Source organism: Quercus lobata, chromosome 12 (genome assembly GCF_001633185.2).
Source record: "Quercus lobata isolate SW786 chromosome 12, ValleyOak3.0 Primary Assembly, whole genome shotgun sequence".
Taxonomy (NCBI): domain Eukaryota; kingdom Viridiplantae; phylum Streptophyta; class Magnoliopsida; order Fagales; family Fagaceae; genus Quercus; species Quercus lobata.
This window is the reverse complement of record NC_044915.1, coordinates 14,883,727-14,906,709: the sequence shown is the minus strand read 5'-3', so window position 1 is coordinate 14,906,709 and position 22,983 is coordinate 14,883,727. Positions and strand designations below refer to the sequence as shown.

At 36.6% G+C, this 22,983-nt stretch overlaps 1 protein-coding gene and 1 long non-coding RNA gene across 2 annotated transcripts; both read right to left on the bottom strand.

Moving 5' to 3' along the window:
* Positions 1 to 3,885: 3,885 nt before the first annotated feature.
* Positions 3,886 to 22,828, bottom strand: LOC115972152. The gene is made up of 3 exons (XR_004087408.1): positions 22,813 to 22,828; positions 15,616 to 15,621; positions 3,886 to 3,973 (listed from the first exon to the last, which is right to left on the bottom strand). It is a non-coding gene; the product is annotated as an uncharacterized LOC115972152 (long non-coding RNA).
* Positions 5,488 to 7,264, bottom strand: LOC115972150 (UDP-glucuronate 4-epimerase 4-like). The gene has a single exon (XM_031092327.1). It carries the CDS (start codon positions 7,107 to 7,109, stop codon positions 5,802 to 5,804), a length of 1,308 nt encoding a protein of 435 aa, XP_030948187.1. The 5' UTR covers positions 7,110 to 7,264; the 3' UTR covers positions 5,488 to 5,801.
* Positions 22,829 to 22,983: the final 155 nt, after the last annotated feature.

Genomic DNA, 22,983 nt, shown 5'->3' with positions numbered 1-22,983 from the left:
TTTAACATATTAAAAATAAGCAAAAATATATCATTTTTTTTTATATTACACACACCCACTATAGAGTTTGAATCTTAATTAAGAAACTTTACTTAACTAAAGGTTAAGAGTCTTCATAAATTCAAATGGATAACCAAAAAAATCATAAAATTTTGATAAAATGATTGGAATATGTTGGCGATAAAATGATTGGAATATGTTGGCATCACCAAAGACTGTGAATCTTTTATTGATCCTACAATTATTAAACTTGAACCAACTCTTAGTTAGACCAGTAATTTGATGTATAAACTAGTCTAAATATTTAATTTTATTGTTTAAACTCGAATCAACTCTTAGTTAGACCAATAATTTGACGTCTAAACTAGTCTAAATATTTAATTATATTGTTTAAATGTATGACCCAGTCTAACCCAACAGTTTTTGGTGACCTGTTCAACTTAGGCAAGCTTCGAAGAATTGTTTAGGTTTTTTTCCATATGCTTCAAATTATATGATTACCTAGAAGTATAATTTTTTTTTTTCAAATATTTTAACTTTAGTGTCAAATAATGAATAATGCTAGAGACACAATATTCTTCATAATTAATAAATTTTTTTTTATAGAACATAACTACTAACTTGGTTAGTTTGTTTTGTTTGCTTCTCAAAATTTTTTTTTCAACTTGGTTATTTTGATTCGAGTAATATCACTTTCAAATGGATCTACCATTGGTACCATTTGTATTATGCACAATCACACTAAACCATATCCGCAGTTGTAAATTTTTTATTTATTTAAAGTTGTATCCATATACTTATTCATGGTTGAAATTATACGTGGAAGAGGTGTGAGCTTCCAATGGTATGAATTTGTTATCTCTTGCATATTTTTAAGATAAACTTGATAGTTACATTGGGGGGGGGGGGGGGGGGTGTTGAGACATCTCCATTAAAAATACCATAAAGTATCAATTGAGTTATAAGGCTCGTTACTCTTTTAGCTCTTGGATATAGCAGCTACATTTCAACTGGAGTCCAAACGTATGCTGAGGTCATTGAAAATGCATGGCTGAAGACTGCAGAGGGTTAAAGCGGTTTAAACTTTACCAAAGGAAAATCCAAAAAACCAAAAGAGCACAACCCAAAAAGAACTCTCAAAAGATGGAATGAGGAGGATTATGGTCATTGCCAAACAAGAATTAGAGATCTGACAACCCAAATAGAAGAAATTCAAAAAGAAGAGTGCTTTGAGAAGAATAGCAAAGCTACGGTCTAAGGCTCTAAGCTAAATGAACGGTTCCTTCATAATGAGATCATATAGAGGCAAAAATCAAGAGAAGTATGGTTAAAAGAGGGAGATAAAAACTCAAATTTTCCATCTCTCAAAAATAATTCGAAGGAAATGGAATTCGATAGATGACATCAAAGCTGATCCTAGAGATTGGATAATAAACAAGAAGGAAATCAGTTAGCACTTCCTATGCAAATTTAAAGAGCTATTCACTAAAGAGATGATAGATTTTCCCATGGATTTGGAAGACCTAATCTATACATTCATAACAGAGCAAGAAAATGATTAGTTATGTCAAATCCCTTCCCCTGAGGAGATTATAGACACTCTTTGGAATGGTTGCTCTAAAAGCTCCAGCCTCCAGGGCTAGATGGGTTACCTATTATGTTCTACAAGAAATATTGGTCCATAGTTGGGGAAAAAACACCAAGGCTGTCAGAAGATTATTTCAAAGGGGAAGGCTACTCAAAAAGATAAACAACTCCTTAATTGCTCATATCCCAAAAATAGAGAGTTCATCCTCTTTTAATCTTTTCAGGCTAATTAGTTTATGTAATGTAAATACAAAATCATTGCAAAACTAGAAGGGTCTAGATTAAGACCTTTATTACAGAAACTGGAATCACCATGCTCCATGTCAATCTGCATTCATACCAGATAGATGGACGGGAGATACTGAGGTGGTTGTACAGGAAATTCTTCATAGTCTCAAAAAATGGAAGGTATAGGAGGCTTCATGGCTATCAAAGTGGACCTACAGAAGGCCTATGACAGATTAAACTGGACTTTGTTGAATGTGATTCTGAAATTGTAGGAAGCAGGAAACTGGGAAGGCCTTGATTGTGTCTTCATGTGAGGAAGTGAGCTTTGCTAATTGCTATTACAGGGATGCCTTTTTCTGATCGAAGGATCATGCCACTGAACATTTGCCTCATTTTTCGATAGTTCACACAGTATTGCCCCATTCACGTCAGATATATGTACAACACATGGAGAGATTTTTCTCCAGTTCATATGGGAGGGGAGGGGAGATTGCAATGACCAATGATTATGAACTCTTAAATAAGAGGCACTTTTCCTCCACCACCAATTATTGCTGCAAAATTACAAAATCCGTTCTCATCGTATGTCCACATTACACCTTGGAAAACAAAACCATGGGAATAATACCATTGGTGTTGTTCACATTACAATATCAATTACACTTTATACTCAGCTTGCCCAAGCAGGTAATAGCAAATATTTTTCCAAACGAGTTTTTGAATATTCTCTCTGGTTAGAACTTGGCTCAGTTTCAGATTTCGAAGCCAAATACACTCCCTTGCCCACTCAATGCACTGGTCTAGACTTTAGAGCAAGAAATAATATGCGCAAAAACTTCTAGATCCAGAATCCACCCCGACAAGCCTTGTTCGAAAACATTACAATAGTTTTACCATACCTGAGCAATATATAAGTGCCCAGTGCCAACGACAAAAGGCTAACCCAAAGAATGGGCTCAATCCCTTCATTCTACCAGAAAAATTATCAAACTAGAACTTTTTTTTTTAATCACTGAATTACTTAAACCTACAACACCACCATTTATATCTTAAAGTTCAACGTACTTGGATGTGATTTAAGGGAAAAAAAAAAATCATTTCCGCAGATACCCAATATGAACAAAACTTCTAGATCCAAAATCCACACGGTGAGCCTTGTTCGAAAACATTACAATAATTTTACCATCACTCAGAAATAAAAAAAGTGCCCAAATGCGCATAGAAACACCAAATGCCAGTGCCAATGACAAAAAGCCAACCCAATGAATGCGCCCAATCCCTTTATTCTACCAGCAAATTATTTAACTACTTAAACCTCCAACACCACCATTTATATCTTGAACTTCAATGTACTTGGATGTGATTTAAGAAATAAAATCTTTCCGCAAATACCCCATATGAGAAAAACTTCTAGATCCAAAATCCACATTGATAAGTTTTATTCGAAAACATTACAATAATTTTACCATCACTTAGACATATATAAGTGCCCAAATGTGCATAGAAACACCAATGCCAATGGTAAAAGCCAACGGACAAAATTTAGATACAGTACCTTAGGTACAGTATCTTAGGTTCCCTATTTAAAATTTTGAAACCTGTCCAATTTGGACATCCCATACAAACGGCGTTAACCCAAGGCTTAAAATTTTTTTCTTTTTTCCTTCTTCCTTTTTTTTCCTGTACTGCGAGAACCCACGGCTTCAAATCTCCAGTTGCCTCATTTTCTACTAGGTTTCAAACTAAAAAAAGGGACCCTTCTTCCTCATTTTCTCAATAACCAAACAGAAAGGATCAAAAAATAAAAGCAAGATCTACTGGGTTTTAAACAAAAAAACGGCACCTGAACTTGAAGCTACGATCAGATCCAATTGGATCTGATCCGTTCAGATTCCACAGAATCATAGATCAGAAAAGAAGAAAAAATCATAGATCAGAAAAGAAGGAAACAGATACACATACATACACACACACACACCGAGAGAGAGAGAGAGAGAGAGAATCATAGATTAGAAAAGAAAAAAGAGTCATAGATCAGAAAAGAAAGAATCATAAATCAGAAAAGCCCCAACAACAAAAACTACACAACCCATTTCCACTTCAACCACCCCACCTCCAAAAACAACGTCCCAAACCCCATCCTCCATTAGATCATCATCTTCAAATTCTTTACAATCAACAAAGAGAAAAGTAGAGCCATCAGTGCCAGCACTGATTTTCAATGCATTAGACGACATAATCAACACCTTCATAGACCCTCCTATCAAACCATTAGTGGATCCAAAACACACCGAGAGAGAGATGAGATTTTTTTTTTTTAATTCTTTTTTGGGTTTTGGGTTTGGAAGAGAAAGGTTTGTAGATACAGGAAAAAGAAGGAAGAAGGAAATATGGGTTTTGGGTTTGGAAGAGAAGGGTCATGGGTGGTTTGGAAGAGAAAGGTTTTTGGGTTTGGAAGAGAAGACGTTTGCAGGAACAGGAAAAAGAAGGAAGGAAGAAAAAAAAAATAGTTTTAATGCCGTTTACTTGGATTATTAAATTGAACAGGTGTCAAAATTTTAAATAGGGAACCTAAGATATTGTACCTAAGGTACTGTACCTAAATTTTGCCCAAAGCCAACAACACAAGGAATGTGCGCAATTCCTTTACTCTACCAGCAAATTATTGAACTAAAACTTTTTTTTAAAATCATTTGCTACTTAAACCTCCAACACCACCATTTATATCTTGAACTTCAATGTACTTGGATGTGATTTAAGAAATTAAATCATTTCTGCAGATACCCAATAAATATCAATTACATTCAGGCCACAAATTTGGTGAAGTCACAATAAAAACCTGTGTGATTTAAGCTTCCTATGTTATTTCTCTTACTTATACTAGCAATCCCTCCAAAACAATGTTAACATCCCCCCCCCCCCCCCCTTTTTTTCACTTTTAAATCAAGAGTAATAATACATATGAATATACCATCAATGAAGTATGACAACCTCTAAACCCTAAGACTTTTGGCTTCCTGTCATATGTATTGAAATTCTGATCAGGATGAGGGAGGAGTTCTACTGTTCTACTCAATCAAGTAGTACAAAACTAAAACCAACACAACAATGTTTAGAGTGAATAAATTATCACATATACTGTAAACCTAAGGAACCAACCAAAATGGTAGAGCCACAAAACTGCACAGACTAATCACCCTGCCGCCCAATGAATCAAGCAAGAAGGGGACAATGAATCACCTAACTTAATTTGTGTCTAATAGAACTTATCACTAGTTACCATGAAGAAATTTCTCTTCTATGCTTCCTCTAACCTACATCAATGTTCTTGCAATTCAAATGTTCTAAAAAGGCACAGTACAGTGCACATTACACATCGCATGTGACCTAGCAGGAGGGCCAAGTGACCTATGTCAGCATGACTGCACACATAACAATACTCAAGCAACACCAGAAGTATGACAAACAAGCAATATTATGCATAATGGGATAAATAATGTAAGAGAAGCACAAGTGACCTCAAAGTACATTCCATTTGGAAACATAAAGTAAACCAAAATCACCATAAGCTAAAATTCATATAAAAATAAAGGGAAGAAAATTGCAGATATCATAGAGCTCATGACACACACACACACACACACACACACACACACACAAAAGACACAAAAATCCATTGCAAACAAATGCTATTTTATTTCAATATCAAGATGATAAAATGAAACCCGTCAATCAGAATACCTCTGTGATCTATCAGTCATGGACTGTACAACACCTAAACTAAAAGAAACACCCTAAATAAAAGCAGCAACATGTGGGAAAAAAAAAAAAAACATAAGTTTCTTATACTCTGCCCTGCAACAAAATGCCTCTCAATCACAGGACATCATTCTCTCTCATATGACAGTATCACGATAATGACAAATGCCAATGAGCACAAAGTTATCAAAATGAGTGAAACACGTTCAAATAAAAATTGAGAAACTTCACCAGGCACTAATCTTCTTCTTCTCCTCCTTGTAATATTTAAAATACCACTTCACAAACTTCTTCAGCCCTGTCTCCAAATCAGTAGTGGGCCTATACCCAAGCTCCCGATGCGCCAAACTTATATTTGCGTGCGTAAACTTCACATCCCCATTTCTCGGCATCGGCAACACCAACCTCTTAGCCTTCACCTTCAAAAGCTTCTCCAATATATTCACAAGCTCACTCACCGGCACTGGTGCCGTATTCCCCAAATTAAAAATCCTAAATTGCGCAGGACCCTTCTTCTTCCCACCACTTCCAGTACTCTTCTTCGCCGTATCCAGCGCAGCCAAACAACCCTTCACAACATCATCAATGTATGTAAAATCTCTCGCCACACTACCATGATCCGCAGTCTCATATATCTTAATCACTTTCCCTTTAAGAATATCTCTAGTAAAAAAGAAATACGCCATGTCCGGTCGACCCCAAGGTCCATACACAGTGAAAAACCTTAACCCTGTAATAGAAAGACCGTATATATGATTATAAGTATGAGCAATTTCCTCACCGGCCTTTTTCGTTGCTGCGTAGAGACTCGCAGGTTGATCGGTCCGGTCTTTTTCTGAAAAGGGTACCTTAGAATTCAATCCATAGACAGAACTCGAGGAAGCCCAGACAATTGAAGGTTGTGGGTTCGCTGATTTGCAAACTTCGAGAAGATTAACGAGCCCAGCGATGTTGCTATGGATATAAGAGCTCGGGTTCTGCATAGCGTAGCGAACACCAGCTTGCGCTGCGAGGTGCATGACGTGTGTGAACGCAACGACATCGAAGAGCTTATGCAACAACGGCTTGTCGTTTAAGTCTCCCTCGACGATGAAAACGCCATTCTTTTGGAGCTCCTTCTGGCGATTGCGCTTGAGGGTGGGTTCGTAGTAGAGGTTGAAGTTGTCGAGACCCAAAACCCCGTCGCCTCGTCGCTTCAGGGCCATGGAGACGTGGGTCCCGACGAAGCCGGCGGCGCCGGTGACGAGGACGGTCATGCCGGAGTCGGAGCGGCGGCGAGCCGAGCGAGTGACGTGGCGCTCCCAGTCGGAGCCGCCATAGGAGCCGAGAGATCGGCGGGGGTTGGAGCCAGAAGGAGAAGAGAGAAGGAAAAAGAAGCAGAGGATGGCTAAGAAGAAAGCGGAGTAGAAAGTGAATTTGGACAAGTTGTGGAAGCGGAGGCGGTGAATGTACGGCGAGGGTTTGTCCGGTTTGAACTTTCCAGGGGTGGAAGGTGTGTCATCAAGACTACCACTACTGCGGGAAAGTTGTGACATTGGGGAAAATGAATTCGATGGAAAACTAAAAACACCAACCAACCCCAAAAACCCTAACTTGTTTTTCTTTTTAGGGGATGGGATGGGAATGTTTTTCCTGGGGCTTGGTTTTTTGGGTTTGAGAGAGAATTTGAATTTGATTTGGGGTGGGGGTGGGGGTGGGGTGTCAGTTTGGTGGTGTTTATCAGAAAAGGTCAGAAGAGGGGTGTTTTATAAGAGTAGGTGGTGCCGTGTAAGAGTAATAAGTTTTGCTAATTTGGAGAAGAAATTATTTCCAAAATGCGATATGCTGGGTATTTTGTTAATTTTTTGGGACTTGAAGGGTACATCCTATCAATTCTTTTATTTAAAACTATATTGAAAAATTGGAAAGAAATCTGAGAAATTCTTTCTTAAATTATTTATTTATTATAGAAAGAAGTTGAAAATTCCATTAAATAAAATTCATATAAGTTTTGGATTACAGCAAATACATATTATATATTTAACATGTCTAGTAAGATTATGAATAACAAAATTACCATAAATACAAACATAATAAAATGTTTAAAGGAATCTTCTTTCTTAATATTATACCGCTCTTCTAAAAAAATATATTATTATACATCAATTTTTGGTAAATCTAAAATGCATGACAGTTGAAGTCTTTTGTGGTCAATCAATCACTTAATTGGTTCATTTCGTGTTTATTTATTTATTATTTTATGTTTTTCTCATTAATGTGTTTCTTTCTCTCATAGTGATTTTGATAAATGACCTATAATAGGAGATATTGATGGTAGTTGGTAGTACTTAGAAGTTTAGGTTAATCCCTTAGGTGTACTAGTTTTGATTAGCAGTACACAATAGTGGCAGTTCATGTGTAAGAGAAGAGAAAATGATTGTAAGGTGAAATTAGCATTGGAATCAAAGATGTGATGGTGAAATATTAATAATCAATTTTTGAATTTTTTTATACTTTCTAACCTTTAAATTTTTTTGAAAATCATAACTTAATGTGGTTTAGTCATGACTAACCTATATGATATTACCTCTGTTTATAATTTTGTGATGGCTTGGAGTATATGTTTGCTATCTTCGGCTGAATTAGGTACAAATATAAGAGCATCCACATCAGTCTCCTCAAGTATTTAGCTAAATAAATCCAAAAAACTTTAACTTTTTCTTGTTTAGCTATCTATTATTTTCTTACACATACATCAGCCTCAATATTTTATCCACATTGAAATTTAATGTAGTGAGGATAGAGGCTTGCTACATGTAGCAATGAGACTGTCCTCTTTAAAAACTTTAATTAATTTAGTGAGGCTGGTGCATGCTTGTTTCAGTTGAGTTTAAATAAATTTTTGCTAAAATATTAAATTGGTGAGTCTGATGTGAATGTTCTAAAATGCTTCTATTGTTATGCAAGTACTAATTGTATAATAAGAAGTGGTTACATTTAGGGCACATTTTGGTACACTTAATAGAAATTACAATATCAGTAACAAAGTCTTTTACATAAGGAATTTGAGTTCGTATTTCGTTTGAAAAAGAAAGTCATTGGAACCATTAGTGTTTTGATCTAATAATGAAAAACAATCAACACAAAGCAGACATTAAATATATATATATATATATATATATATAACTCCATTTTGGCCTAGAGTAGAAATTAAGCTTTGAATTTTAATTTATTTTATATTTTAACTTCATGCATGTTGATAATTTTTTCTCCCTAATTAGGTATATCTCAAATTTTTAGTGGGTCCTTTTTAAGAATTTTGTTTTTTTATTTTAATTGGGAATAATTTTATGATGGTACTTCATTTTTTTTAAGAGAGTTTCAACATATAGCATCCACTCCTGATGATAACTCTTTATCATCAGACCAAGACATTAATCAATTTTTAGTGTAGGCGGGGATTGAACCCCAGATCTTTTATTCGACTATCAGAGACTTTACTAATTGAGTCAACTAGAACAATTTTATGGTGGTACTTATATGTAATGATTGGTTATTATTTATAATTTTTTTATTTTATAAAATTTTTAATTTTGGGTAATGAGATGGCATAAATTATGTAGATTTTATATTTATTTTTTTAGAGTATTTATATTCACACCCACACATACTATCATAATTCCAAAACATTATACAGGTATGCAGTCTCGAAATATCTTTTTCCAATGATCAATACGAAACATCCCAAACAAATATTCAAAACTTTGACAAACCCCAGAATAAAACACAAAATAATATAGCACACAGGAAAAGAATATATATATATATATATATATATTTTTTTTTTTTTTTTTGAGGAAGAAAATGAATAATATGTTATAAACCCAGCCTGACAAACTTGAGCCATGAGGTGCCATTAAGCAATTGGAAGCTCATGAAATCAATTGTTAGATCCAACTGTAAGATGTACATGCAACTTAAATCATGTAGGAGTATTGGAGTAATGAGTTATGAAGTAATTAATTTAAATACTTCATTTTACATCTACTTTGGGGGCTTCCTTATTTATGGTTGTTTACAAGTATAAGTACTTGTGAGGTGAAGGGAGCAAGAATCAGGATTCAAGTCTCCAGAAAGGAGCTTCACACACATATACACTTAGATTAGACTAAAGTAAAATTTCTATCTTATATATAAAAAAATAAAAAAAAACCAATTGTATTAGAATAAGTGTTTCTTTTAACTTTTATTTATTTATTTATTACTTATCTATATATTTTTAAGTGTGGAAGGAGATTCGAATCATATATATTTTCTGTAGGGGCGGTTTTTGGGGCTCAGGCCCAACAAGTAAGTGGTTCTGGCCAAAAAGTCCCTAGACAATGAATTTGTAGAGAGCGGGTTACAGAACTAGGGCTGGACGAAGTGAACGTTAGTTAGTTGTATGCCATACAACAGTCTGAACGTGAGAATATTCCATTTAAGTTTTGCAGGATACTGGTCCGAGGAGACGTATAAGTGCACCTGTTGCTCTGGTTAAAGACTACGGAATTCTTTAACCTCTCTCTCTCTTTTTCTCTAAATTCTCTGATCCCCTCTTCATGGGGATTTCCTTCTCATATATAGCCTCCTTAAATTGATAAGGGCCTTACACTTGTTAACCATCTGGACCTTCACTTGAGTGCCTGTTCCATCGGACATCCACCTTATCTTTCTGTGAGTTGCACTGGCCAATGTAACACTGTTCGCCTGTCTTCTCCACATTAATGCGGCTGAAAAAGTAGCTTCCTTGCATTTAATGCGGTAGTTGTGACTTCTCCCTGGACATTTTACATTTTCTTCTTTCCTGCTATGTGAGGCTCATCCTACTACCCACGTTTGTCTGGGATGATTCTTCATTGTGGAGGAGGCGCACATTGGGCCCATATTTGTGTGTCCGAGGAGACATTCCTCCTCGGACGTCTTTTAAAATAAACTGGGCTCAATAGGATTGGACCAGAAGTCTTTTGGTCCGCCTTTTCCCTTTTGGTCATGGTTGGGCTCTGTGTGAGGCCCAAGGCCCATTGTTGACTTTGGAAATTTTACCCCTACATTTTCATTAAAAATATTAGAAACTATTAATTTTTTTTTTTTTACGAGAAATAACTGGCCGTTGACTCACTGGTGTCTCCTAACATTATTTTTTTTGAATGTGCTTCCTAACATTTCTAAAATAATGAATGAATGAAATTCAATTGTATGTACGTTTTTTGTTTTTAATGAAAACAAAATAGTTCTCATTTCATTTAAAAAAAATGATAAATTAGAGATTACACCAGCTAATTTTGACCTGTTTTCAATTCAATCATTTAAGGTTTTTTTTTTTTTAATTTTATTTTATAATTTAGTCATTTCATTTAATTCCATCCAATTTTTCCAATAGTTTTAGTATTTTTCATTTTCCCAAATGGCATCATTTTGGTAGATTAAGGGCATGAATTAGACAAAAAGACTACATTGAAAACAAATGAAAGTTCAAGGGCTAACATAAAAATAAAAAATTTTAAATAACTGAATTGAAAACGGATCAAAATAGAGAGTGGGATTTAAAATTTAACATTGAAAAAATTGTGGGTATGCCAATCTTACAATTTGCTCAATTATATGGAGGCGGATTCCTCCAAAACCAAACCAATAAAACCTAATACTAGTCGGCATTCACAAAAATCTAACTAGCTTGAGGTCTTGTTCTCATCATTTTTTGTACGAGAGATATAGAGTACATAGAGAGAAGCCTTTTAATCAAAGGTTTGATCCAGGATGAGTCCAATGCTTGTTGGGTTTGCATTGGACCAAATTTTGAAAAAGTGCACTCGAACATGAATTTTTTTGCACATAACCGCATCCCCACCAAAACTCTCTTTTTTTGCTCACACCTCCCTCGAATCAGGACTTTGCTTGAGATGTGGGTATAGCTAGAACAATGTCCACCTTTTTTTGTAGCAATGTTTTGGTTCAAATATGAGATGTTTGTCGAGGGAGTAATACTTATGTATTCCCAGAACCAGGGCCAGCTGAATAGTAGAGTAAGAGATGTGGTCGCCTAAGGCCCTAAGTAAAAAAAAAAAAAAAAGCCTCCAAATTTTAACCAATAGGATTATTTATAATCAATAAATCAAATAATATTTTTTTACCAGATAAAAAAATAAAAAATAAAGAAAAATGCAACGTCTACAATATTTTTCACAACACTTTTACAACTAATACTAAGTAGTAGGTTGTTACAACCTGTTATTGATGGCAAAAAAATAATTATAATGATATTTTCAAATAGAAAATAAAAAGAAACTTAAAACCTAAGATTTGTTGTAAAAAATTATTGTGAATGTTGCACTTCTAAAAAAAAATAAGAATAATGATAAGAGTTTACTTAGCAAACTTTTACAAGTTCTCATCTAAGTCTACCACTAACACCACTCTTTTTACTTACCATTATCAATCTACTATATCAACAAGTATAAAAATTTTGTCAAATTTTTTCTGTCTATAAAATTTCTAAAAAAAGAAAAAATTCTACATAGTTCATGTTAATTAGTAGTAATTTTGCATCTAAAACAAAATAATCAATTTTCGTCTTAGGCCCCCAAATACATCAAGCCGCCCTTGCCCGAAACATGGAAAATAATGCTCTCTTCTCTCATATTTGTGGTGGACTTTACTATAAATTTAATGAGTGAACTCCACTATGAATATTAGAAAATGGAGCACAATTTCTTCGTATTCAACGAATATTTAAGAATTTTTCCTGTCAAAGTGTTCCCTTTTGCCCCCAATGAAATAATGATGAGACACTTTTTTTTTAATATTATTTTCCTTACTAAAAAAAAGGTTAGGACTCAGGGCACATCCATTTTGTAATTCCTCTTAAACCAAGTAAAAGTTGGGGCAAATAAAATGATGAAATATTGTGATATTCGGAAAATTATGCTTTTTTTTTTTTTAGAGAGTTTCAATCTATGTTGTCTGCTCTTGAAGTTAGGATATATTAATATATAAGATATGACAACATTAATATCATTGATAAATCTTTGAAATAGCAATATTATTTCCCTTCTATATGCCTTGTTCCATGACACCTTTGAGTTTATGTTTATTGGAGACTTCACCTAACGACTAAGATTCATAATTCAGCGTAACTTTGATTCCAGCATTTGGCCTAAAAACAAAAAACAGCATCGTGCACCATGGCATGTACAACTGTGGCTAGTAAAGAAATTGGCTAAGAGAGGTTCACAAACTAAAAAACAATAAAGAAAAAGTTGTACTGAGTATGACGATACCTCTCCGTACCCTTGTGGTACCCTTTTCCCCTTTCCCCTAGCCTGAGCCCCATCTCATTCACCTCCAATTCCTCCTTCCTTTCTTCTACTGCCTCCATTACTCTCACCCCTACTCCCGGTCATGGAGGTCTCAGACCTTGTGAATCGCACAAAAAATTTCTCCTGTCATGACATTACTTTAGAGCTCCCTCCAAGACAAACCATGACCAAAAACCCAGACCTCACTATCCTAGCTAAACTCATCACCTCCAAACCCATTAGCCTCAACCTTGTAAGGGATGTTACCACCAAGGCTTGGAGCCCTGTTTTTCCGATGGAGGTTAAACGGCTGGATAAAAATGTGTTTTTGTTCTCATTTCAGTACGAGACCGACGCCCACAAAGTGTTTACCAAAAAGCCGTGGTCAATCCGAGGAGGACATCTTATCATGAAAAGATGGCGTCCAAATCTATCTTGGCTTGAGGTAGATTTCTCCACCACATCCTTCTAGTTGCAAATCCATAACCTCCCTTTCCTTTGGTGTACGGAAGACAATATAAGGAAAATAGGTTCAACTATTGGAAGAGTAAATGATGTGGACTTCACTAGCGACAGAGCTGAACCTTGGAAGAGGTTTATTCGTTTAAATGTAGACATCCCAATAGATTCTCCCCTCATCCCTGGAATTTTTCTCCCTCGCCCAAGCAGCAAGGATTTATGGGTTGGAAAAAAATATGAGAAGCTTGCTGATGTTTGCTATAATTGTGGAATCATTGGACATGAACATAAAAGTTGCAGCTCTGTATCCTTTTGCCTCCGCAAACCCTCGGGAGCTATGTTTAAAGCTTTTGGACCTTGGCTCAGAGCTGGTAATGGTGACAATCCACCAGGGATTTTCCTTACTAGCGGCACTGGTTTGTCCGTGGACTCCAATTCCAAAAATGAAGGCTTTAACCGCCCTCCTCCACCCACTTCCACGGCGGCAGCATGTCTACCTCTGCCCCTAGTTCCCGTTGGGGACCACTCTAGTGTGACTACCCCAAGCTGTGACGCGTGGCACAGGTACAATAGTACACATACGGATGGAGAATCGTGCATTACCAGCCAGGAGGACACGGACATGAGTGTTGGTACCAAGGAATGTTTGAATCAAGCTGACGTGGAAGAGCCAATATTATCCTCAGGCACGCTCCTTACTGCCCCATTAGTGCCAGAGATACCTGCTGGGCCTACATCATGTGACCTCTACCTCATCTCTCCTGTAACGGTTAGCCTCAAGCCCATTAATCCACAAACTCTTATTATCCCCACCTTTCCTTCTTCGGCCCAACTCCACGACTCTAGCCCACCCTTCAACAAAACACCTTCCCTCAGCTATGCTAGCCTCACCTCCGTCCAAAATCCCCAAATCACGCCTTTATCCCTACCCACCTCCTCTCTTCCTAAACTTTCCCCATCTTCCCCTGCCGAAATCCCAACCTAGTCTAGCTCTCATCGGCCTTAAAAAAGAAAAATATCCAAGCTCAATCCAGATATCTTTCACAAACGTCTGAGACACGCAGAGGAGGGTATTGAGTCGGTGTTCATTGATCCAGCTACAGCTTCACTCATTCCACAATCACGCTTGGAGCAGTATTTATCGCACTTGAGCTTCAATCCAGGTTATTCTTATCCTACTAAGAAATTTGGTAAATCTCATAAATTTAATCCTATCTACCACCATGTATCTACACTTTTTCGCTCCACCAATCCTAGCTATGCTAGTTCTTTTGATTCTGTCACTACGGCCGAGGAGGCGGGCCTTATTATGCCCCCACCATCGCCATGAGGATCCTCGGTTGGAACTGTCGGGGTATATGCAACGCCTCGACAGTTCGAGCCCTTAAGGCTCAAATAAATGGCGTTAGGCCAGACGTTATCTTTTTATCTGAAACTAAAGCTAAGGATAGTCGTATGTCTTTTGTTCAAAACTCTATTAATTTTGATAATAAGTTTGTGGTGGAAGCAAAAGGCAAAGCAGGTGGTCTCACCATTATATGGAAGGAAGGCATATTAACAAAGCTCTTTGAGTTCAACAAGAATCTTATTGCTGTTAAATTTTCTGACCCTGTTTGTGATTGGTTATTTGTTGGATTCTATGGCCCTCCCTACTATTCCAAGAAGAAGAAAGCTTGGGAGAATCTGTTTGCCCTGCTTGAGTCATACCATGGCCCCTGGGTCTGTCTAGGGGATTTTAACTTCACTCTCAATGAGGATGAGTCTAGAGGGAGTAGGAAGGGTAATTCCTTAGCCACCAATTTTTTAAAGGAGCTCATGTTTGATTTTGGAGCCATTGATCTGGGGTATTCAGGCAACAAGTTCACTTGGGCCAAAGGAAGGTGGGGCAACGCAACGATTAAAAGAAAACTTGACAGGGGCATTGCAAATATATCCTGGAGACTTGCTTTCCCAAAAGCTTCCTTGTCTCATCTTGGGGCGATTATGTCTGACCATACACCTATTTTGCTTGATACCAACCTAGTGGAGGATTTTGCTCATAGGCCCTTTCGTTTTGAAGTAGCATGGCTTAGAGATGAAAGATGTCTACCAGTTATTGAAAAGGCATGGGAAGTGGTTCCCAGGGGCTCTGACTTCACCAATCTTTATAAAAAATTGGCTGCCACAAGAGATGCGCTCCGACAATGGAACAAAGAGGTTTTCGGTCGTTGCCAAGATAGAATTAATGCTTTGATCCATAAAATCAAAGATGTCCAATCCCTCCAACCATCATCTGAAAACGATGTTCTGGAGAGCTCTTTGCAAGCTAAATTGTCAGAATGGCTCTATAGGAACCAAAATTTGTGGAGGCAGAAATCAAGAGAGCATTGGCTCAAGCTAGGGGATAAAAACTCAAAGTTCTTTCATCTCTCAACTATCATCCGCAGAAGGAGAAATAACATCGATGCAATCAAGGGAGAAGACGGCTCCTGGATTTTTGAGCTTAAACAGATCAGAAACCTCTTCTATGAGAACTTCAAAACTCTGTTCAAAAAAGAGGATGTCTTTTTTCCACCCCATCGTGAGCACCTCATGCTGCCGTGCATCACTGAAGAGGAAAACGCTTCTCTTTTAGCCATCCCAACACTAGAAGAGATTAAGTCCACATTGTTCCTCATGCAAGATTTGAAAGCCCCTAGCCCTGACGGATTTCTTGTCCTATTCTATAAGCAGCTCTGGCCTACTGTTAGCAAGGATATTATCAAAGCAATTACCTCCTTCTTTAGGCTTGGGTCAATGCCTAGAGAGGTAAACCGATCTCTTATCGTCCTCATTCCTAAAGTATCTAATCCCTCTATTGTTAATCATTTCAGGCCTATCAGTCTATGCAACGTGGTATATAAAGTCATCTCTAAGATCCTTATTGCCAAGTTGAGGCCGCTACTTGATAAGATTATTTCTCCTTCCTAATCTGCCTTCATTCCAGGTAGATGGATAGCTGAAAATCAGGTCATTGTCCAAGAAATGATTCACGGCTTCAAAACTCGTAAACCCAAACCAGGCCTTATGGCCATCAAGCTTGACCTCCAAAAGGCCTACGATAGAGTAAATTGGGAATTTATAAGGACTATCCTCCTGCATTTGGGCTTTGATGAGGTCTTCACGGGTTGGATTTTTGCTTGCATCTCTTCTGTATCTTTTGAAGTATTGGTCAATGGAGGCAAGACTGAAGGTTTCAATCCTAGTAGAGGCCTAAGGCAGGGTGACCCACTTTCACCCTATCTCTTTATTCTTGAGCAAGAAATACTTTCTAGAATGTTGGAATATGAATTGAAAAATAAGAACCTGAACGGTATCAAGACAAGTTCAAATGGCCCCACCATTTCTCACCTCATGTATGCTGACGACATTATCCTGTTCTCTAAGGCCACGGTTAGAGATGCACACTGCCTAATTAATGTGCTTGAGAAGTACTGCTCCTGGTCCGGACAGAGCATTAACAAGCACAAATCTGGGGTTTTCTTCTCTAAACACACCCAACTCTAACATCGCAGAACCATCAAGAGAATCCTTCAGATTAAGAGCCTCAAAAGGGATGCCATCTACCTGGGCGCCCCTCTCTTCCTATCCAGAGGTCCGTCTAAGGATTTCAGTTTTCTTCAGAATAAACTCGAAACAAAATTATTGGGTTGGAGAAGCAAGTGTCTCTCTTGGGCGGGAAGGAAGACTCTTATTACCTCAGTTGCACAATCTCTGCCGACTTTTGCCATGGCCACCTTCAGCATTCCCAATAAAACTTGTGAAAAGTTAGACTCCCTCACAAGGAGATTTTGGTGGAAGCCTAAGGCAAATGAGGGCTGTTACTTAGCTTGGAAGTCTTGGGACAAACTTTGCCTTCCTAGAATGGCGAGTGGTTTGGGGTTCAAGAAGCATAAGGATATTAACTCTGCCCTTCTCGCAAAGCTAGCTTGGATGATAGTTTTGAATAGCGACAGCTTGTGTATGCGTGTTCTTAGAGCCAAATATAAAATCAAGCATGATTGGATGAGGTCTGACCCCCCAAGATTAGCCTCCCCTATTTGGAGAGCCATAGAAAGGGCAAAACCCATCATTTTAAAGGGAGCATGCTACCTTATTGGAGATGGATCATCAGTTGATATTTGGCGAGACCCCTGGGTGCCTTGGATTCAAGATTTCACCCCCAAGCCTAGAGATGTAAACATCAACCAGCCCCCTCTCAAGGTCTCTCAACTCATTGATTCTGACTTGCACTATTGGAAAGCCCCTCTTGTCATCCAGCTTTTCGATCTAGCATCGGCTCAAGCTATCCTCTCCATTCCTATTCCATTATGCCCTATACTAGATAAGCTCATTTGGGTTCTGGACTCAAAAGGTGTCTTCATTGTGAAATCTGCTTACCAGGCTACTTGCCACCTCCCTGTGGCTCCCCCTGCCCCTACTCCTATTTGGAAAAAGCTCTGGAACATGAAAGCACTTGAAAAAACTAAGATGTTCCTCTGGAGAATGTGCGTCAACGTGCTTCCTACTAGGGAAAATATCAAGAGGAGGATGAGCGTAAATGATGATTCTTGTCTCCTATGTTCCGAATTCCCAGAGGATCCGATCCACTTATTTCTCAAATGCCATATAGCAAAAGTGTTGTGGTTCGCAGCTGTTTGGGGATTTAGATCAGAAGATTTTGCTGCAACATCTTCGTATAACATCATCAATCTTATCCTTAATCCTCCTTTGCCTCCCAATCAAGCGTCTGAGCAGCGAAATGTCTCCCTAACCATTGCTCTCACCCTTAAGGAAATTTGGCATCTCAGGAACTCCAACTTGCATTCTAAGGGACATTTTAGATTGACTGATTCTGTGCTTATCATTCACAGGAAGGTTCGTGAATTCTCCGAAGTTTGCTTGAAGCCGTCCCTCCTTCCGTCTAAGGTAACCCCTTCCTATTGGGTCCCACCTCCTCCTGGCTGGATTAAGGTTAATGTGGATGCTGCTTGGACTAGTGCTAAGGCAACGTTGGCAGTGGTTGCAAGGGATTCCACTGGCTCACTCTGTAGTATCTGGGCAAGGAACTCCTCTCATCGTTCTCCCCTCCAAGCTGAGGCCAAAGCTCTCTTGTGGGCTGTTTCTATCGCAAAAAGAGAAAAGTGGAGCCATGTGTTATTCGAAGGTGACTCTAAGATTTGCTTTGACGCACTGTGCTTTGTTTCGGACTCTCTCATCTGGGTCATCCAACCTTCCATCTCCAGCATTTTGTCATTGGTTCAGTGTTTTGCTTCCTTTTCTTTTTCTTGGGTCTACAGAACTTGTAATTCTGCAGCCCATGTAGCTGCTAGATGTTCTTTACTTTCCCGCTCTTCTTTTTTCTATTTTAAGGATATCCTTCCTGCAGATTTAGCTACTGTTTGTAAGGAAGGATACCCTCTCTTGTAGTCTTGTTTTTGCTTTTTATTGAATTGAAGTTTATCAAAAAAAAAAAAAAAAAATTGGCTAAGAATTTTAAATTGGTTCTTAGATATCATTAAGAATCTGAATATGTTGAACATGATATATATTGTAGGCAAAAATACAAAACTGACCTTCTAACTTTTAGTCTTTTTCATTTCAGTCCTCTAACTTTTAGTTTTTTTATTTATTTCAATCCTATAACTTTCAATTGCTGTCAATTGGTACTTCGTTAAACCCCAGTTATGTCTTGCCGTTAATTGAGCCAAAACAACATCGTTTTCGCTCTTTTTTTCTTTTCTTTTTTATTAATAAATTTTGGAATTGAGTAGCCTAATGTAGAAAATCAAACCCAACATTATCCTAAATCACATTATCTTCTTCTCTTCTATATCAGTAATCGAGTTCAGTCAGCTTCAACCAACTCTCACCGTGCCTTTCACTTTCACTCTTTGACCACCATGCCACTCTCACTGTAAAATGATGTCAGCACGTCCAACACCCTCATCAGCGTCAGTTTTAGCCGTGATTGACTCTATCCAGCAATTGCTCTCTAAGCTCTGACCCAACGAGGACCACCAACCTTGGTTCTACTTCGACAACCCTCGGCGTTTCTGCTCCTTCACAAGCCGTCTCTAGTTCATTCTCCAATAGCTCCTCCGCTCGTCCCATTCGCTTGAGTCTCTCCTCGCCGCCGCACTCACTACACTCAAAGGAATCACTGCCAATCTCTCTGTAGCTACTAATGCGGCTTCGCTTTACTCCAAACGCAGCAAGATCTTCGTCCTCGTCAATATTAAACAAATTTCTCATACTCGGTCTCTCTCTCTCAAACCGCCGACCCCAAATTCTCTCTCTCTCAAACCGATTCTTCCTTTTCCCCAAATTCTCTATGTTAGGGATTTGGGTCTCTCAATGTTTCTTTGTTTTGATTTACATTAGGGATTTGAGTCTTAATATTTCTTTGTTTTGATTTCAGGGAAAGGGGAACGACGAATGTTTTCTTCTTTTTTACATATGTTTTTTTTTTTTTTTTTTTCAGTGACATTAACAGCTGCTGGAGTTTAACGGAATCCTGCATTGACAAAAATTGAAAGTTGGAGGACTGAATTGACAAAACTGAAAGTTAGAGGATTGAAATAAAAAAGAACTGAAAGTTAAAGGGTCAGTTTTGCATTTTTGCCTATATTTTATTATTTTTTGTCGATGATAATAATAATAATGCTAATTTTCACTTGAACTATGTGCATCTAGAAATTAATATGAATGGGAAAGAAAAGAAAGGCAAGAGATAGATGATTAATAATAAGATGGGTTTTAGTGAGGAAGACATTTAGCTGAACAGTAGAAAAGAGGTGAGTGATGAAAGGGGAAACTTGGAAAGGAGGCAAGCCTTTAATAAAGAACACTAATGGGGAATCTTGTTTTCTAATTTAAGTCAGGTTAGTCTTATATGTAAATTATTTAATTGATGAAGAATCACATGGAACCTACCTAATTTACTTTTCTGAAAATTCTTCAGGAAGTTTAAAGCAAAAGAAATATGCAAGTTTTTCTATGGTGTTTAGACCTTACTCGTTTTTGAGAGAGAGAGAGAGAGAGAGAGAGAGAGAGAAAGAAAAAAAAAAAAAAAAGAAAGATCTCACTCGTTTTTGACACATTTCTCTTGAAGTATTCTTTTTGATTTTTTCTTTTCTTTTCAGTTTTTGGTTGAATTATCTTGTAGTTTTCAACCTCAAACTCATCCTTCTATTTTGATTCATTCTGTTCTAACATGACAATTGCAAGTGGAGGAGACATTAGAAATTAGAGCCTTGGTTGAGTTGGTTCTCCTTATAAGTTATAGGAGAGACTAAACAATTTTAAAAAATTATAAATCTCTTAAAAACAATATTAAAATATTTCCTTTTTTGATAATAATAATAATAATAATAATAATTTATTATTAACAATATTAAAATATTTCTACTTATTGCTATTTGTTAGCATCACATAAATTCTTTACTACTGGCGTTAGAATTCAGAAAGTTCTAGTTGGCTCTCTCGCATGATTTCTTAAGCTAATTTTGGAGTGAATATAATAATAATAATATTAAGTTTAGGTAAGTTTGAAGTCGTCTTTCATTGCACACTTTCTTTTTCTAAGTCATGGTTAATAACTCTTCCTCACCAGTAACTTGAAAGTGGCATCTTCATATCATCAAGTTACAATGACATCGTGTTGAAAAATTCCACCAAATAAATTCAGCTGACAATTTTTCTGTATTGGGGGCTGTTATGAAAATTCCTCGAAAATTGACAGATATCGTTTGTGATTGTAATGTGAAGATCACCAATAAGCTAGTCAGCAGAAACATCATGCTAGAATTTACATATTTACAATCCTTTTGATAGTGTATCGGTGGTTGTGACAGACCTAGTGGAGGAGAAAAAGATTGACTACTCTTCGAACACCTATAACAAATATTAAGGTTAGGGTGTTGCCATTTGCCAATGTGACACTAACCTAGGCATTTATATGCATAAGTCAATATTTTTGTAAAATGGTATTTACAACTTTGAAGTTACTATATATGAAATTTAGAGAATTTTAGTCAAATTTAGAGGATTGAATTGGATTAAATATATATATATATATATATATTTTTTAAAGAAGAAGTAAGTACTATTCACATAACAATACTATTTTCAAAATCAAAATTTATGCATATTTCAAAGATGTCTTACACATGGCATCCCATAAAATATAGGGTGCAACAAAATATGGAGGATCGATATAAATCTAAACTTGTGTTAATTGTCCTTGCTCTGTTGCTAGCCGGTCATAACAAAAGTTAGTTTTTTGAAAAGTATGCCTCACTTCGAAAGGTGACTTTATTTTATTTTTTATTTTTATTTTTGGTGCTAGGTTATGTTGAAGCAACATGAAAGTAAAATTGACAATAAGTCTTCTTTACACAACCTTAGGATAATTATGTAAAAAGACTCATGGTTTATATCATGTTCAGGGTCAACCAGAAATAATTTGAGTTTGAGGCCTAAAGCAATAATTTTAAGTGCGGACTTTTTTTTATTGAATAATCATTTAACTATTATTTATCTAATTTTTATATCATAATTTTTTTTAAATCCTTATTCTTACTTTTTGATATGCAAAATTATTAATTATGGTTTTTAAATTTTAATCTTTTTTTTTAATATCTACTTTTCAATTGATAATATGACTAGTTCACTTAATCTTCTTGTGATATAATCGATTTTGATTGAAATTTTATCTAAATAAAATTTTAGTTTAAAAAAAAAAATTGTAACAAGTATTATCAGTAAAATTATGTCATACATGCATTTGAAAAGTAATTTGGCCTTTTTATATGATCAAAAATTGTTAAATTACAAATTTGAATATCATTATGATTATTTTCATTGTAATCTTTCCGATGTATTATTTCTTCATATTCTAACTCTTTTTTAATGAATTCTCAATAATGTGTGAGATTATATATGTAAAACATATTTATCAAGCAATCCTAGGTGAGATTCAATTAATTTTTCTATTCTTCCCTCTTTTTCTCTTAAGGTTTTCATATCAAAAATGATATTTCTAGTATATATTTCTAAATAAAAAATATTTACAAATAAAAGAAACACCATCTATAATATAAAATTATTATATAAAGAAAATAAAATAAGATTTAAAAAGTGAATGTGGGAGGGCCGAGGATCGAGGAACCCAATCCGAGGATAAATCTACCAACCCAAGCAAATAAAAACAGATAGACTCCAAGGACTACACCTACCCGAGAAGAATTAAAGAGCCAAATGGCAACCGGCACCCCCGAAAAACCCAAGGATAAGGGAGTAGATGGAAAAGGAAAGGAATGAGACATGCAAAGGTGGAGGAAGGAAGTTTCCTAAATAAGACACCTCCCACCTCTGCATTCAATACTCTGCACCAACTTAACTAGCTGTATTAATGAGAAAATGACCACAGAATAATGGTTTCACAGCTCACAATTCTTTCTACCACCTTCAAAAAGATCCTGATGGGACAAGCATTCAAAGAGTTCCCCTAAAACGTACAGATGGAGGGTTGAGATGCAAGGAAAGGAACCCTCCAGAAAGAAAGCATGAACATTTTCCAAGAAAAAAGAAACAAGTGTGAGAACAAGAGAATTACCATGTAAAGGAAAATCAA

What these genes read in the sequence shown, in the direction of transcription:
- LOC115972150 (XM_031092327.1), bottom strand. Translation starts at nt 7,109, where the DNA reads ATGTCACAACTTTCCCGCAGTAGTGGTAGTCTTGATGACACACCTTCC.